The sequence below is a fragment of the Porites lutea genome, chromosome 13 (assembly GCF_958299795.1).
Source record: "Porites lutea chromosome 13, jaPorLute2.1, whole genome shotgun sequence".
Lineage (NCBI taxonomy): Eukaryota > Metazoa > Cnidaria > Anthozoa > Scleractinia > Poritidae > Porites > Porites lutea.
Genome location: NC_133213.1, coordinates 3502973 through 3516869, shown reverse-complemented (window position 1 = coordinate 3516869; position 13897 = coordinate 3502973). Strand labels below are relative to the sequence as shown.

The window sequence follows — 13897 nt, the reverse complement described above, 5'->3', positions numbered from 1 at the left end:
AGAACCCAACTGGCCGGAGGCAAACCAGTTGGCTATTTTACAAACGTGACTGAGGAGGTGAACTCGTGACGACTGATAACAATTCCAGCTAGCAGTTAGGGCGCGGATTGAACTCAAGGGCTCTGAATTGCAATTTCAGCGTCCTAACTGCGGCCGCGCAGATTCCTTAAGAATGTCTTTTAAAGTATATTCAAAGTTTACGACCGAGAACTAGCTTTAACCTCAAAATTAACGGCAGTACTGTTCCGTAGCAAAAGCGAATGCCCATCTCACGTACAAATGTATCCCTTTGAAGGAACTAAGAAAACAATGGAGAGAGTCTGGCCCCGAGGAAATGTCGGAGACTGTTGACGAACAGGAGGTGATACTGCGAGAAGGTGTTGGCTTGAAACTGGAATTGACGCGTGAGGAACTAAGTCAAAAGGCCACTGAGGAAGGAAGTGAGCTGGGACCAAATGACAACGCCGTGTCGTTAATAGCCGCCCTGCAGTATAGCCAGGAACAGGAAGCTGAATATCTACTGAGAGATTTAGCTACGAAGGTACTTATGGGAAATGGGAGGGAAGGTCATCGTGCATTTTTGGTTCCCTTTTGTCCCTTGTGTTCCCTGTGTCCTTTTGTCCCCTGTTTCCCCTTGTGTCCCTTTGTTTCCTGTGCCTCTTTTGTGTCTTTTGTGTCTTTTGTGTCCCTTGTGCCCCGTTGTGCCCTCTGTGTGCCCTTGTGTCCCCTGTGTCCCTTGTGTCTCCTATGTCCCTTTGTGTTTCCTGTGTCCCCTTGTGTCCCCAGTGTCCCTTGTGTTCCCCGTGTCCCTTGTGTTCCCAGTGTCCCTTGTGTCCGCTGTGTCCCTTGTTTCCCCAGTTTCTCTTGTGTCCCCTGTGTTCCCTGTGTCTCTTTGTGTCCCCTGTGTACCCTTGTGTCCCCTTGTGTCCCTTGTGACTCCTGTATACCCTTGTGTCCCCTGTGTCTTCCTGTTTTTCTTCTGTCCCCTGTGTCTTCTGTGTCCCTTGTACCCTTTTGTGTCCCTTGTGTTCCCTGTGTCCCTTGTGTCCGTTTTGTCCCTTGTGTCCCCTTGTGTCCCTTATGTCCCTTGTGTCTTCATGTGACATGGGGCTTTGCACCGGAAGAAAGTGGGGGGGGGGGGGGGGGGGGGGTGCAGGTTCAAATCCCGGCGTGGTTACTTCTAGTTTTTTTTGTTTTCTTTCATCGTATTTTTTGCCTTTGGCTTGTTTCCGTTTATTCCCTCCGCGAGTTTTTTGCGGTAACGTTTGTTTAGTTTAGTCTGGTTTACTAAGTCAGGCAGCCAGTCCGTTTTCGTTCATTCTGTTCGTGAATGCCTATCAATAGGGTGTAAGATAGGTTTGATAACGCTTGGTTGAAACCAGGGCGGGGGGGGGGGGGGGGATAAAAGCCAGTCTGTACCGTTTATGCTAAGCTGCTCCGTGTTATAATCTTTCAGAATCCCATGACACTCAAACAGCTGCAAAGCGTTCACACAATGGCCTGCCAAGAACGTTGGTACGACAACTTAGCCGCGTGCGTCCTTGGTCTTAAGAGAAAGACCGCTGTCACCAGTTCTGAGGAGTCCGCAGAGCAAGAACTGGTGGAGGCTCTGGAACAGAAATATGACGCATTGAAGGACAAACTACTGACAGAAGCTCTTATGAAGCAGATGGGGACTGCGGAGTGGGCAGCTCTCTCTGAAAGAGAGCGACAAGCAAAGCTGCTCAAGCTGAAGTTACAGGAACGCAAGCTAAGACAGGAAGGAAAAATAGACGAAGCGTCCAGGTTTGTATTATCTGTCACGTTAACTGGTTAAAGTTGTCACACAGTGCTCGTGTGTCGCGTGATGCCTAGTGGCGAATCAAAGGGAAGGGGCAGGCTCCCCTGCCCCCTTCTTATTTTTAGACTTAACTGATGCCCGAAGGGCGGAAAAAATTTTGAGACTGTCCCCGACTTATCTCAGCGTCTGAATGACCACCCCCCCCCCCCTATCTGAAGGTCTTAATCCGCCACTGATGCCTGTCATTTAAATTATCTTGCAGTATTTCAGAGTGACAGTGATGTAATTGAACATTATGTATCGTAAAACTGTTGCGTCAAAATTGGATACCGCGTAACGTAAAGCGAACGGGCGATTTTGAACATGACTTTACCCTGAGGCAACTTGCTGAAGGATTTTCGGTTTTCCAAGAAACTCTCGGCATGTTTTGAACACTTCAAATAGGGCTAAAAATCTGCCACTGCTCGTGTTAAACCTTTAAACTTTGGTGCGACAGAATTCGTTCTTACACCAAACGAAGCAGTTTGATATGATATTAGCTAATCGATGATAATAGCTAATCGTGATTTCAGTACAACATATGTTTCAAAACGAGCTTACACAGCTAAAAAGCTGTAATTCTTCGTAGTACTTATTATGAGATTATGTTTTAATATGGTAAGGCAACCTACCTACCCAAGTCAATCTACAAGTATTCCGATGGAATTTTGAATTTCTCGTTGTTGTTGCTTGTTTTTACCATCGACTAACAGGCTTCTTGGTGAAGGAATGAAACACGACTCAGCACTGAGAGCTCTTATGGGCGAATCCAAAGCGCAACAGAAGCAGCGTTTGCAAGAACGACTCGAGAAACTCCGCAAGCTAAAGAAAGAAGGCGGTGAAGTAAACGAACAGGAAATGTCTGCCCTAGAGCAGGTAGAAGCCGAAGGCATTGAGGCAGTGGACGCAGAAGTATTGAACCACCTCATTGAGGAGACCGTCACGGACGCAGAGGAGGTCACTACCAACACACTGCTGAATGATTTACAGGTAATGACTAACATTCTGCCTCTAGTCCCTCGCCACCCCTTCATTATCCCTTACTGCACATCCTGCCCTCTTGTCTCGACTGTCTGACGTATCCTTGCTCTCTATTTAATTTAACGTTAACAAAGAAGTCACTTGTAATTGATAAAATCACAATCTTCGTGTCACAAGCATAATATCAAACGTTACAAACAACAGAAATGAACCTCCTCGCTCTTCGTCGCTGAGGACGTTTCGTGAGGAGGAACGTCTGCGACTCAGCGACAGAAATTCCATACTGATGACGCAAATCAATGTTTACATAATGAATCCGGTAGTCATGGGGTTCCAAATGAAAATTTGTCCAATTTTTCGTGTCTTCTGGTCGATTTTAGTGAAGTGCTGTGTTCATCCGGCCAACGAGCTCCAGCAAAACTCAAATGCTTCTTCTAGAGAAGACTGTATTCCAGAAATAAAGACTGTTTTGTTAGAGATTCTTCGTGTTTACATTTGACCTTTGTGGCCTTTTGTCTTTTGTCTGTCATTCGTAAACAATAGCTAAAACAATGTAACTACTCCGTCGACCAATCAGCGCTTCTGACCGGATTCCGAACAGATTTTACGTCGTCAGTATGGAATTTCTGTCGCTGAGTCGCAGACGTTCCTTCTCGCGAAACGTCCCCAGCGGCGAAGAGCGAGGAGAAACGGATGTTTTCGCAGGCTAGAGTCTTCATAGCCAATAACATCACGGCTTTACTGACGGACGACCAATAACATCGCAACGTAATTGACCAATCAGATCAATAACCACATATAATACCATCAACTGACGTGATACAACTCACTTTGACTCTGAAGGTGACTACCGCACAGGTTGTCGAAACGTCAGTCACTGTCAACAGCAACAGTCCTATTCAGGACTTCGTTCACCTGGACGATCAAACTCAACCTACTTTTGAAATGACTCCTGGGTTCAAACCTTTCACAGAAATGAACTGTTAGGCTAACAAGTTTTCAAAAACCACAATTGCAATCCGTTTGAATCTTCTTCACGTTTGTCCATCCGTGCTGCTTTTGTATTTCCTGTGTTATTTTTACCATTTTTTTAAACTTTTGAGCAGTTATTTCTATGCTTCACTCAATTTGATGGCAGTTCCCACTCTTTGAATTTTGATTCATTTTCGTGATACATATCCTTAACCCCTTCACTGCCAGAGTACTTGATGGAGTTTTGTAAGGCGACTCTAACTTTTGAGTCTGCAGACGAAATCCTATGATGTGACCATTCAAATGAAAGCTCTCTGCGTGTACTTTCTCATGATGCTATTTGTTTGTCAAAATTTTAGAAAATGAAATGTGGAAATTTGGTCGAAATTTGCCTTTGGCCACATTTGGTAGTGAAAGGGAAAGTATAAGTATGACTGACATATATTGAACTATGGAGTAAATTTTTCTTTGTTCGCTTTTAGTCTCAATTTGACGAGGAAAAGGAAGCTCTCTTACGAGCTCTTCGTGACCAAGATGCGAGATTTAACAGCGAAAAGAAACGGCAGCTAGAACTGGCAAAAATGAGAAGAGAACAGCGCCGGCTCAAGCAAGAAGACAACTTTGACACTGCAGCCATTTTACTTGGAATGGCCAAACAAGAACAGGCAGCGAAGAAGGCTAAGTATGTTATGCTCGCCTGTTGACATTGATTAATACATTGACACGTAAATAAAGTGCATTTTTTTCATTGACACTGTTTTTCCTTTGCCTATGTAGCTACGAAAAAGACCGCGCTCGTCAGGAACAGTTGGCGCGTGATCGGATTGCAGCTATGAAGGCTCGCCGAGCGGCCAAAAAGGAAATAACCGAAGAAGAAGCGCAAAGGGAACTGGAAGATAGACTGCTCAAGGAACAGGCAGAGGACAGCGAGGCTGATAAGAGGAACGCGCTAGACATGGAGCAAGGAGGCCTGGCACTACTGCAGGAAGCTATTTTGAGTGAGGTGGAGAGAAAACACGCTTCTGAACAGGAGGTTGGTTTTTTCAACGTTTTGTCTTGAATACCGTTTAAGAAAGAAGACTATGCAGGCCTTGACACTTCCCTTCCAAGTCGACTCACTCCTGTGAAAGAAAACGAAGACTTAACGAGGACTTACCTTACATCCGTTTAACCCTTTAAAGCCCTAAGAGTGATGAGCATCACGTGTCTATTTGCGGTATCAATATTTTATAAAACCGCTTGGTGACGAGAATTTAGGACATGAGCAGACAAAATGAGTCTCATCGGTACTTCAGCAAGTTTTCGCCACGACTTTAATAGGAAACTACTAGAGGTGATCATTCATTACGGGTCCGCGTTTGTCACTTACAGAAACGAAATCGAGTCGAAAGGAGTCCGGTTTTCCGGCCAAGATGCCTCTAACAAAATTAGTAGGGGCAGCCAGTTTGCAGTCGCACGTAAAAACTCGAAAATTTCTGCCCTTGTGCCACAGGAACACCAGATTAGGATGCGTTGTGAAGAACGCAATTATGAGAACAAAGAAATTTTAAATCTGATTCTAAGGTTTGCACGGTAAACGCTAGTCCTAACGGTCTCCGCCGCTAGAGAGAACCGTGGACTGTAGGTTTGAGATAGCACTCAAGCACACATCTTTCAATGAATGTTACAAAATATCTTCATCTGTCTCTACAGTCACTGACGGATCTGCTGGCAAAAGCGGAAGCCGATCAGCAGTCTCTGTCTGCAGCGAGATACCTTAGCGAACAAGAACGGAAGACGCGACTGGAGGAGATCGCTGAGGACAGGAAAGCTTGGAGAATGGATGCGGTCAGGGATGCCATGCAAGTGGTACCTGATGATCTTCAAACTGAGGTATGTTACAGCTTTAGAGTGGGCAGTGTGGCCGAGCGGTAAGAGCTCTGAGGTTGCAATTCGGAGGCTCTGAGTCCCGTTTTGACCGCTGGCTGGATCTGTTCTTGATAGTCCCGAGTTCAATTCGTCGACCACGTTTGTAAATAACCAACTCGACCTTGATTATTCCGGATATCACCAAAACCTCGTCCAATAATTGCTTAATATCTGTTGACAGGAGGAAAAGAAAAGGAACGCCAGTCGTATTGCGGAGAGTAGATCTCAACACATGAAGTTCCTCATGGATGCAGTAGTTCTTCAGATAGAAAACAAGCGGGCCGAGCTGTTAACCCAAGGCGTCGATGAGGATAAATTAGGGGAAGAAATATCTGTTGCTCTAATGGCTGATTTGCAGGAAAAACAAATGACCGAGACCAATGCTATGAATAGTGTCCTGGGAGACAAGGTCAGTCAAGTGTAGATTTTTCTAGCTTCTATTTTCTCAATGCAAACGTTTAAAACTCTCCTTCTGGGAGCGGTTAGACCATTCCGCCCAACTGCATGTAACCTATTGGGAGATTTCTGGAGATATACATTACTTACTATTTTCTTGACTGACTACTTGCTGTCGGTGAAAGGATTAGCACAGCTAGTTAGTGCGCGGTCTTCTGTGCGGAAGGCCCCGAGTTCAATAGACCTTTTTACCGATACGGCGGCCATATTAAATTACTTCGATTTAAGGAGTATTATGGGATGCCCAGGGGGCATGATTACTATCCGTTGTACTCGCTTAGTATTAGAAATATGGCTTTCACTTTAAATTTCTCGGGAAAAAGCAATCGTTATTACATCCTAACACGGCACAACGGTATTTTTGCCCATTACAATCTTATTCTAAGAAAACTTTTAGAAAAAATGCCCCGAAAGGCGCTTGTATATAGTAAACAGAATTTGCTCATGCTCCCTGGACATCCCATAGTACTCTTTAAATCTAAATTATCCAATATGGCCGCCGTATCGGTAAAAAGGTCTATTCCAAGGTGTGACCTCAAATCCTTGATGGAGAGGGGGAGGGGGGGGGGGGGGATGAGCGCACCCTCAGCTTGAGATTTGTCAGTGTAATGAGTTCTGTTACCATTCATACTGCTAGGATGAGAGTGACGTTCAGGTGTCCCGCAACATCCCTAAACTTATTCCCTTCAATGTGCCTTTGGATTTAGCCTTTATTATTTGTATTTACAGGACGAGACCGTCCTCGCTCGAGTCAAGACGGATCAGCGCATGGCGCGCCGGGAAGGATGGATGGACAACCTCGCGGCTGCCCTGATGGGATCACGTCCCATGAGGAAAAGAAGCACTACCATGACGGTAAATTGACAAATTCCTCAACTATCCATGTGAAAGGAGATTTCCGTGTATTGACGTGTAGGGCTGAATTTTACCCCAACGATCGATTTCTTAGCTGTCCTGCCGTGTAAAATCCTAGAATCCCGATGAGTTTTTAAAAGTGTTCATCGCGAAAATGTTTTGATTTTTCATTCATCCAGTCCTTTCGCACGTTGACAGTTTTAACAGATGTGTGACGTGTGAAAAGCGGAAGTCCCTTCTCTTTTCCGGCTTGTTCTAACAAAATTATGTCGGGGAGATTCATCAAGATTTTGTGAGCGTTTTTAATGAAACAGTTATTCCACTCGTGCTTGTTGGATATGAGATGGTTATAGCCAATTGACGGTAAACTTACTATCCATTTAATACAATATTGTGAAGCTAAACATGTCATTTGACGTAAGCACTTCGTAGCTTCCCCTCAAAGTCACTTCAGATTTCAAGAGCTCCAAATTTACCCAATTCCTTTGTAATTGGCCGCAAAGTGTCTTAAAGCACTCTCTTCCTCAAACGCAGTCTAAGGGTACGTTCCATTGGGATGATCCGAATAAGGATCAGTCATCACTCGGATCATAGCTCGTCAAAGGAACCGACCAATCCATCCTGGGAAAGAATTCATCGGTCCATTTGATGTTTTATGATCGGAGTGATCTCGGATAACTGATCCTGAACCGGATCATCGCAAAGGAACTCACTAAAAAGCACCATGATTAGTAAGATAAACATGAATGAAAGCTCTGGTCAAAACCTCGTATTTGAAAGGTCACATTTAAGAATTTCAGTTACAAACTGATATGATTTGGCCACTGTGCGCACCCAAAAATAAATTTACCACAGGAAATGACTGACTAGTAGGTTCATTTCATAAGGTGCACTTAAAAATTTGATCCACACACTCAAACTGGGGCCACATTATACGCCATGATTCATAAGAAAAGGAAGCATAGGTATTACAGGGCTAGATCCCATTCGTATACACATGTTTCATTTCTTGACATTTTTTTCTTTTCTCTGGTTAGCGATCACCAATGTCGAACTTAACGGAAGGTGACGAAGAGGAAGCTCGACTGGAAGAAGAGCAGGAAACCAAATTAGCAGAGTTGGAGGCTGAGATGGAAAAAGAGAAGGAAAGCCGTAAGCTCGCAGGAGCGTCAGAAGAGGAAATCCAAAAAGCTCTGGAGTTGTTACAAAGGCAGCATGATGCTAAGAGAAAGGTAAAATTCGCAAATAAAGGACTTAAAGGTCACATAACAACACAGCAAGGACTGGATGATACTTCAATGCTAAATGGTGTAATGCCTCTCGGTTTTGAAGTGAGGTTGGAGATGGTTTCTTCTGCTGACCTTTATGTCGTCAGTTTTGACCCGCTGTCGTCAGTGTTGACCTTTTGTCTTCCATATTGACTCCGTGTCTCCAATATCGACGACCTATCTTCCATGTTGACTCGTTGGCTCCAATGTAGACTCGTTGTCTTCCATGTTGACTCCTTGTCTCCAATGTTGACCCTTTGCTTTCCATGTTGACTGCTTTTCTAATGCTGACCCATAATTTTCCATTTTGACTCCTTGTGTCCAATGTTTACCCGTTGTCTCCAATGTTGGCTCCTTGTCTCTAATGTTGACTCTTTGTTTCAAATGTCTTTTTAGGCGATGGCAGACGCTGTGGAAAGGCAGCGACAACTGACGCGTCAAAGACTAGAGGCGAGACGAAAAAAGCGAGAAGAGCAACAGTACGAGGAGGACATGGCCGCCTCAATTGTCACGATGGCAGAGAAACAGTTTGCACTCATAAGGGAAAAGACCATGTTGAAACGGGCAGGCGCTAAGGATACGGTAAAGCTAAAATTCATACTTCTGGAGCAGTGATTTGCTGTCCAATGAGATGGGGTTGTAGAGGCGCTCATGTAAAACAAACCCCTCTTTCGACTGGAGGGTCTACACTAGCTCTTCTGTTGTTTCGAAGGTACCACTGTTGTATAGTGAAAGCCTACAACCCACGCGCTAGAGGTTGGTTTTCGTCGAAAGTCTCAGACAGTATGCATTGTAGACCAACCAGAAAATAATTTTTCTCCTGGTTACAATGTGGTTCCGGAGTTAAGAAAAAATTCCTATTCACCCAAACCTTTCAAAGTCTTGCTTCGAATCAAACAGACACGTAAGAGGTGTTTTCCTTCCTAAAGTTGACTGCAGTTTTTCTTGTATTATTTCCCTTAGCTGAACGAACGATTAGCTCGCAGACGAGAGGAACGAGAAAGAAAGAAAGCCCAAGAAGAGGAAGAGAGAAGACGAAAGGAGGAAGAAGAAGAGGCTAAAAAGAAAGCCGAAAATGAGGCTAAGAAGAAGGCGGACGAAACAAAACCCGCCCAGGACTGGGCTTTACCTGTATGTCTGGCTGCGTGTAATGCGGTCATCATTATCATTATCATCATCACTTCATCATCATGATCATCATCATCATCATCATCATCATCATGATCATCATCATCATCATTATCGTCATCATTATCCTAATGTCATCGTCGTGATGATAATTATAATTATTAATATTTTCCGTTCTTTCGTCTGTTTGTTTTCTAATCATATAGAGTATCGTTCTTCTTACTCTTGTTTTCTCGTGCAGGGTGGTTTTGCTATGAAACGAGAGAAGACGGTAATAGACGTAGACGTATCTGAAGAAAAGCAGCGTCAGATAGTTCAATCTCTCTTCCGTGAACATACCAATGTCGGAATGAAGTTTGAACGGGAAAGAACACGCCAAGAAGAGATGGTGAGTTTCTGTTTTCTTTCGTTTTGTAGCAGTTTACAGACACCACGCGACCGTCACAAGCAATTTGCCGGCCGACCCAGAGCTTCTACTAATGTCGGGCAATGTCCGACTAAAATTTCCACAGTGTTTTACAAAACCTTATTTGCCGTCGGACGTAATAACCGGGAAGTTCAAATACCAAATAATATCAACTTAAAGCTTGAAGCTAATTTTGTTTTTTTCAATTTTGTAATTTCTTTACCCACGAAGCAATTAGGAGTTCGTAACTCGCACAAACTTGACCGTGCGTTCCAGATCGAGTAGAAATTAGGAAAAGTTGGTTTTTGAGGAGATGGAGGAAGTGGAGTACCTGAAGTTAAAGCCCACGGAGCAAGGAAGAGAACCAGCAACAAACTAAAAGAAATTGAAAGTCATCCGAATCTTACCCCGACAGCGTTGCTGGTTTATCCGACTAAAACGATGAATTTGTCGGACACATGTCCTTTTGAGAAAACAAGAATTATTTTCAGCTTGTCGACCGCTGCAGTTTTATGAAAAAGAATCCGAAAGAAATAACAAGAATTCACGCTTGATTTCCTCCCCCCTGCTTAGATACGAGCGCGTAAAGAGCGGAAGAAGACCAAAATTGAACAAAAACAGGAAGAAGTTGCCTCTATCCTGGGACTTGGAGAAAGACAGAAGACATTTGTGGAGCAGCAGAAGAAGGTTCATTACTTTATACTCTTTGCTTTTTTTCGCTCCTCTCTCTATGACCATTTTATCCTCTCAGTAATCCTCTTGTAATTCGCCGCTAGTGCTTCGTTCGTTTTGTGTGTGTATTTTTGTTTTTTGTTACTTTGTCTGTTTGCTTTTTTACTTTCAAAATGGTTTTTCGTCATTTACGAGTTACTTGAGGAGAGCTTAGACCCCTGTGGTGGATGTCAAGCCAAGACATCCGACCAGGCTCTCACGGTCGTTAGTATGACGTCATTGTCGATGCCATATAAGGTATGACTGTATTTTTCCCTTGCAGGAAGAACGCGAGCGTCAAATCACGATGGTTCGGGAACGTATCGCACGAGTGCGCTACGAGCGCACGATGACTATGCGTGAACCAAAGGACGAAAAAGCACAAGGTTTCGAAAGTCTGTTGACGGAAGAAGAAAAGGAGGGATTGAGTGAAGAGGAGAAAATGAAACGAATAGCTGCAAAAATGGAAGAGAGATTCAAGAGTGAGACACGTCGCGTATCAACTGTGGCGGTAAGTCACGTGGCTTTATGCGAAATCGTATCGCTTTCCACGCACGAGTTCAAAATAGCGGCAACTCTACGTCGTTTGTTGTTGTCAGGCTAGGCTTATGATTACGTTAATGCAAGAGAGGATAAAGGGGACAGAGAATGCATCCCCCATATACACCCTATTCCATAGGTAATTCGTCTCGAGTTATTTTTAGAATCGGGATAAAGTTACTTCGCGCTTTGCGTGGATGTTTCGTGGAGGTTTCGCATGACTAAACGCCACGCAAAATATGTCGGGCGAAAGGCAATGAAAGCGTAAAGAGATCGAGAGCAATTCTGAATATTGAAGCGAAATGAGTCGGCGCTTACCTGGGAAAAGGGAATCGCTCAACTCTTTGACATCCCGTGAAATCAGTTTAACTCGAAGTTATCGTAACCTCAGTACTTTAAAATGAGAAGTTTCGTCGGTCTATTGAAACCTGTCGTTTGTGCAATAAAGCAAGTAGCAAGTAATATTCAATTTGAATTTTATTGTAGTTTTTTTAAGTTGTTAAGCGCTGTTGATCAGTGAATGTAATTAGCGCTCTAGAAGTTATTAAATTATTATTATTATTATTATTATTATTATTATTATTATTGTAGGACGCCAAGTGTTATTTTTGTTGAATAATAAAAGACTAATAAAATAATAAATATCAAACCAGAAATTGCTCTCTTCAAACTGTAAATTATAAATGATCCTGAGAGAATATTCACTGTGTTAAGGATTTCCCTGCTGTACTGTTAGCTCTATACAAGAGAGGAGGGGCGATTCTTTTTTAATTTCCGTTTCGCTGACACAGCTTTAGCAGAAATCTCTCTTTAGTCGTTTTCGTCGACAAAACGAATAGCACTATTGCTCTCCGCGTCTCCCGCCATTTTTTTCTGCCTCAATTCGTGAAGGACGCGTGGCTCTGAGCGTGGGTCATCCACGCGGAACACATTCGCGCTATGTGATTGGCTGTTTTCTAATTCCCCTTGGGATCTGTGGTCTTAAAAATAACGCGAGACGAATTACCTATGGAATAGGGTGTGTATGGAGGATGCCTTCTCTGTCCCCTTTATCCTCTCTTGGTTAATGATAATGATTATGGCTGAGGAACAGGCAAATATTTTGAAGGAAGTCTGCGTGGAGGTAAGGATGTTTTGAGCCTAGAAATGTTGTAAATGACAAAAAAACTGGTTATTGAATTCGGCTTCCGTATGATATGTAGAACTATGCAAATCTCTAAGCTTGTTATCCACCTGGATTCTTAATTATGATCAGTAGTTGTTATTAATTTGCATAGATATATCAACTGACACAGTCAAACTTAAATGAGCCTAAGCGTGTTTGACCAAGCGCGAGGTCAAGATGGCTGGATATTGGCTACGTTTTCTTTTTTGTTTTCTTTGTTTTCTTTGTTTCTTTTTTCTCTTATTGACTGAACAAGCTTGGTCAATAGGGATTTATTATATAGCCTAAAAGAGAACTTTTTCATGCGGGACCAACGGGGGAAATCCCGAGCGCCGCTTGGGTAGCCAATCAGAACGCAGGATTTGCTCCATCATCTCTCGCGGAAAAGGACCTTATAATAATGATTGTGATTGTGATTATGTCTCAGTGTGAATGAGGCTAATTTTGATTGTCATTGCTATTGACTGTTATCACTAATTTGACTAATTATTTTGATTGACATAGCTGGCTCCTCCTGGCCAATCACTGAGCACCAGTTCAGCTGAGGCATCGGACGAGGATTCAGCCCAAGTGGAACGTTCCTCCCACGTGTTGGACGAGAAGAGTCGCGAGAAAAAGCTGAAAGAACGAATGGCCTCGCGTAAAAGGGAGCGCCGAAAATCCGTCTCACCGCGTCCCGAGGACGACGATGGGGCCACCGGAGGGGGAGACTAGAGAGGGGGTTCATTATCGTCTCATCTACCCCAGCCCCTATGATGGCACTAACACTGCTCAGTTCAATAGCTTATTTATTAATTTTGTAGTACTATTTATCGCTTCACAGACGCATGTACATGCGGCTTGTAAATATAACAGCTTATAGAGTACTAAAGTGATGACGTCATAAAAATGAAATTTCTGAAATTATGGGATTTGTCAAGATATTCTGAAAGAACAATGTCCAAGAGGCCTAGTTCCCAAAAATAAGCATTTCGCGGCAAATTGTCTCTGAGATCATAGCCCAGTTATGCTTAGAAAACACCATACAAACCCTTTTAAATTTGCCCCGAAATGCTCATTTTTGGCAAGTAGGCCTCTTGAACATTGTTCTTTCAGAATATCCTGACAAATCCCATAATTTCAGAAATTTCATTTTTACGACGTCACACTTTAGTACTCTATTAGGATGTGCCTTGAGTAAAAGTTTTACTTTTTCAATTTCACTTTTCGTAGACACTTAAATTTTCTACCGTGCCGGATATAGAGTGTTTAGATTTAAAAAAGTAACGTTTAAGCAACTCCAAAATTAAAGTGGAAAGGGGATGAAGAAGTCCTTTTTTATTGTAGACCTTAATTCCTTAATGCGGCCAATCGAATTCAAACTTAGTCTCTGTTGGTCGTATCGCTCCCGTCTTGCTGTTTAGTTACAATTACTTGGAATTTAAAACATCAAATTGTCTACAAAGTTGTTTCTGTAAAGTAGTTCCTCTACATATCAGAGCTGGCCTTTTCTATCCACTTCTTTGCTGGGAACGCATAAACTCTTAGATAATTTTGTAAAACTTGTACACGAGCTAGGCTCCATATGACACTGACACCTGATGCCTCAAGTGAAGATAACATATTTTTTGTAAACCTTTGGTCGATCATTAAAGTCATGAGTTTCTTTTATCATTTCCGCTTCCATTTCCTCGTACGTGTCTCAGGGG

The 13897-nt window shown here is 43.1% G+C and overlaps 1 protein-coding gene across 1 annotated transcript in view; it reads left to right on the top strand.

Moving 5' to 3' along the window:
• LOC140922206 (uncharacterized) overlaps positions 1 to 13173 on the top strand; it is a 42965-nt gene extending 29792 nt beyond the window's left edge. The window contains exons 25-39 of the mRNA XM_073372190.1: positions 296 to 541; positions 1457 to 1785; positions 2533 to 2809; positions 4255 to 4454; positions 4550 to 4805; positions 5465 to 5644; positions 5862 to 6089; positions 6866 to 6991; positions 8029 to 8223; positions 8656 to 8841; positions 9223 to 9390; positions 9629 to 9775; positions 10367 to 10480; positions 10788 to 11015; positions 12714 to 13173. Coding sequence (XP_073228291.1) covers positions 296 to 541; positions 1457 to 1785; positions 2533 to 2809; positions 4255 to 4454; positions 4550 to 4805; positions 5465 to 5644; positions 5862 to 6089; positions 6866 to 6991; positions 8029 to 8223; positions 8656 to 8841; positions 9223 to 9390; positions 9629 to 9775; positions 10367 to 10480; positions 10788 to 11015; positions 12714 to 12923 — 3090 coding nt within the window. The 3' untranslated portion in view covers positions 12924 to 13173. The remainder of the gene's footprint in view (positions 1 to 295; positions 542 to 1456; positions 1786 to 2532; positions 2810 to 4254; positions 4455 to 4549; positions 4806 to 5464; positions 5645 to 5861; positions 6090 to 6865; positions 6992 to 8028; positions 8224 to 8655; positions 8842 to 9222; positions 9391 to 9628; positions 9776 to 10366; positions 10481 to 10787; positions 11016 to 12713) is intronic.
• The last annotated feature ends 724 nt before the right edge of the window (positions 13174 to 13897 follow it).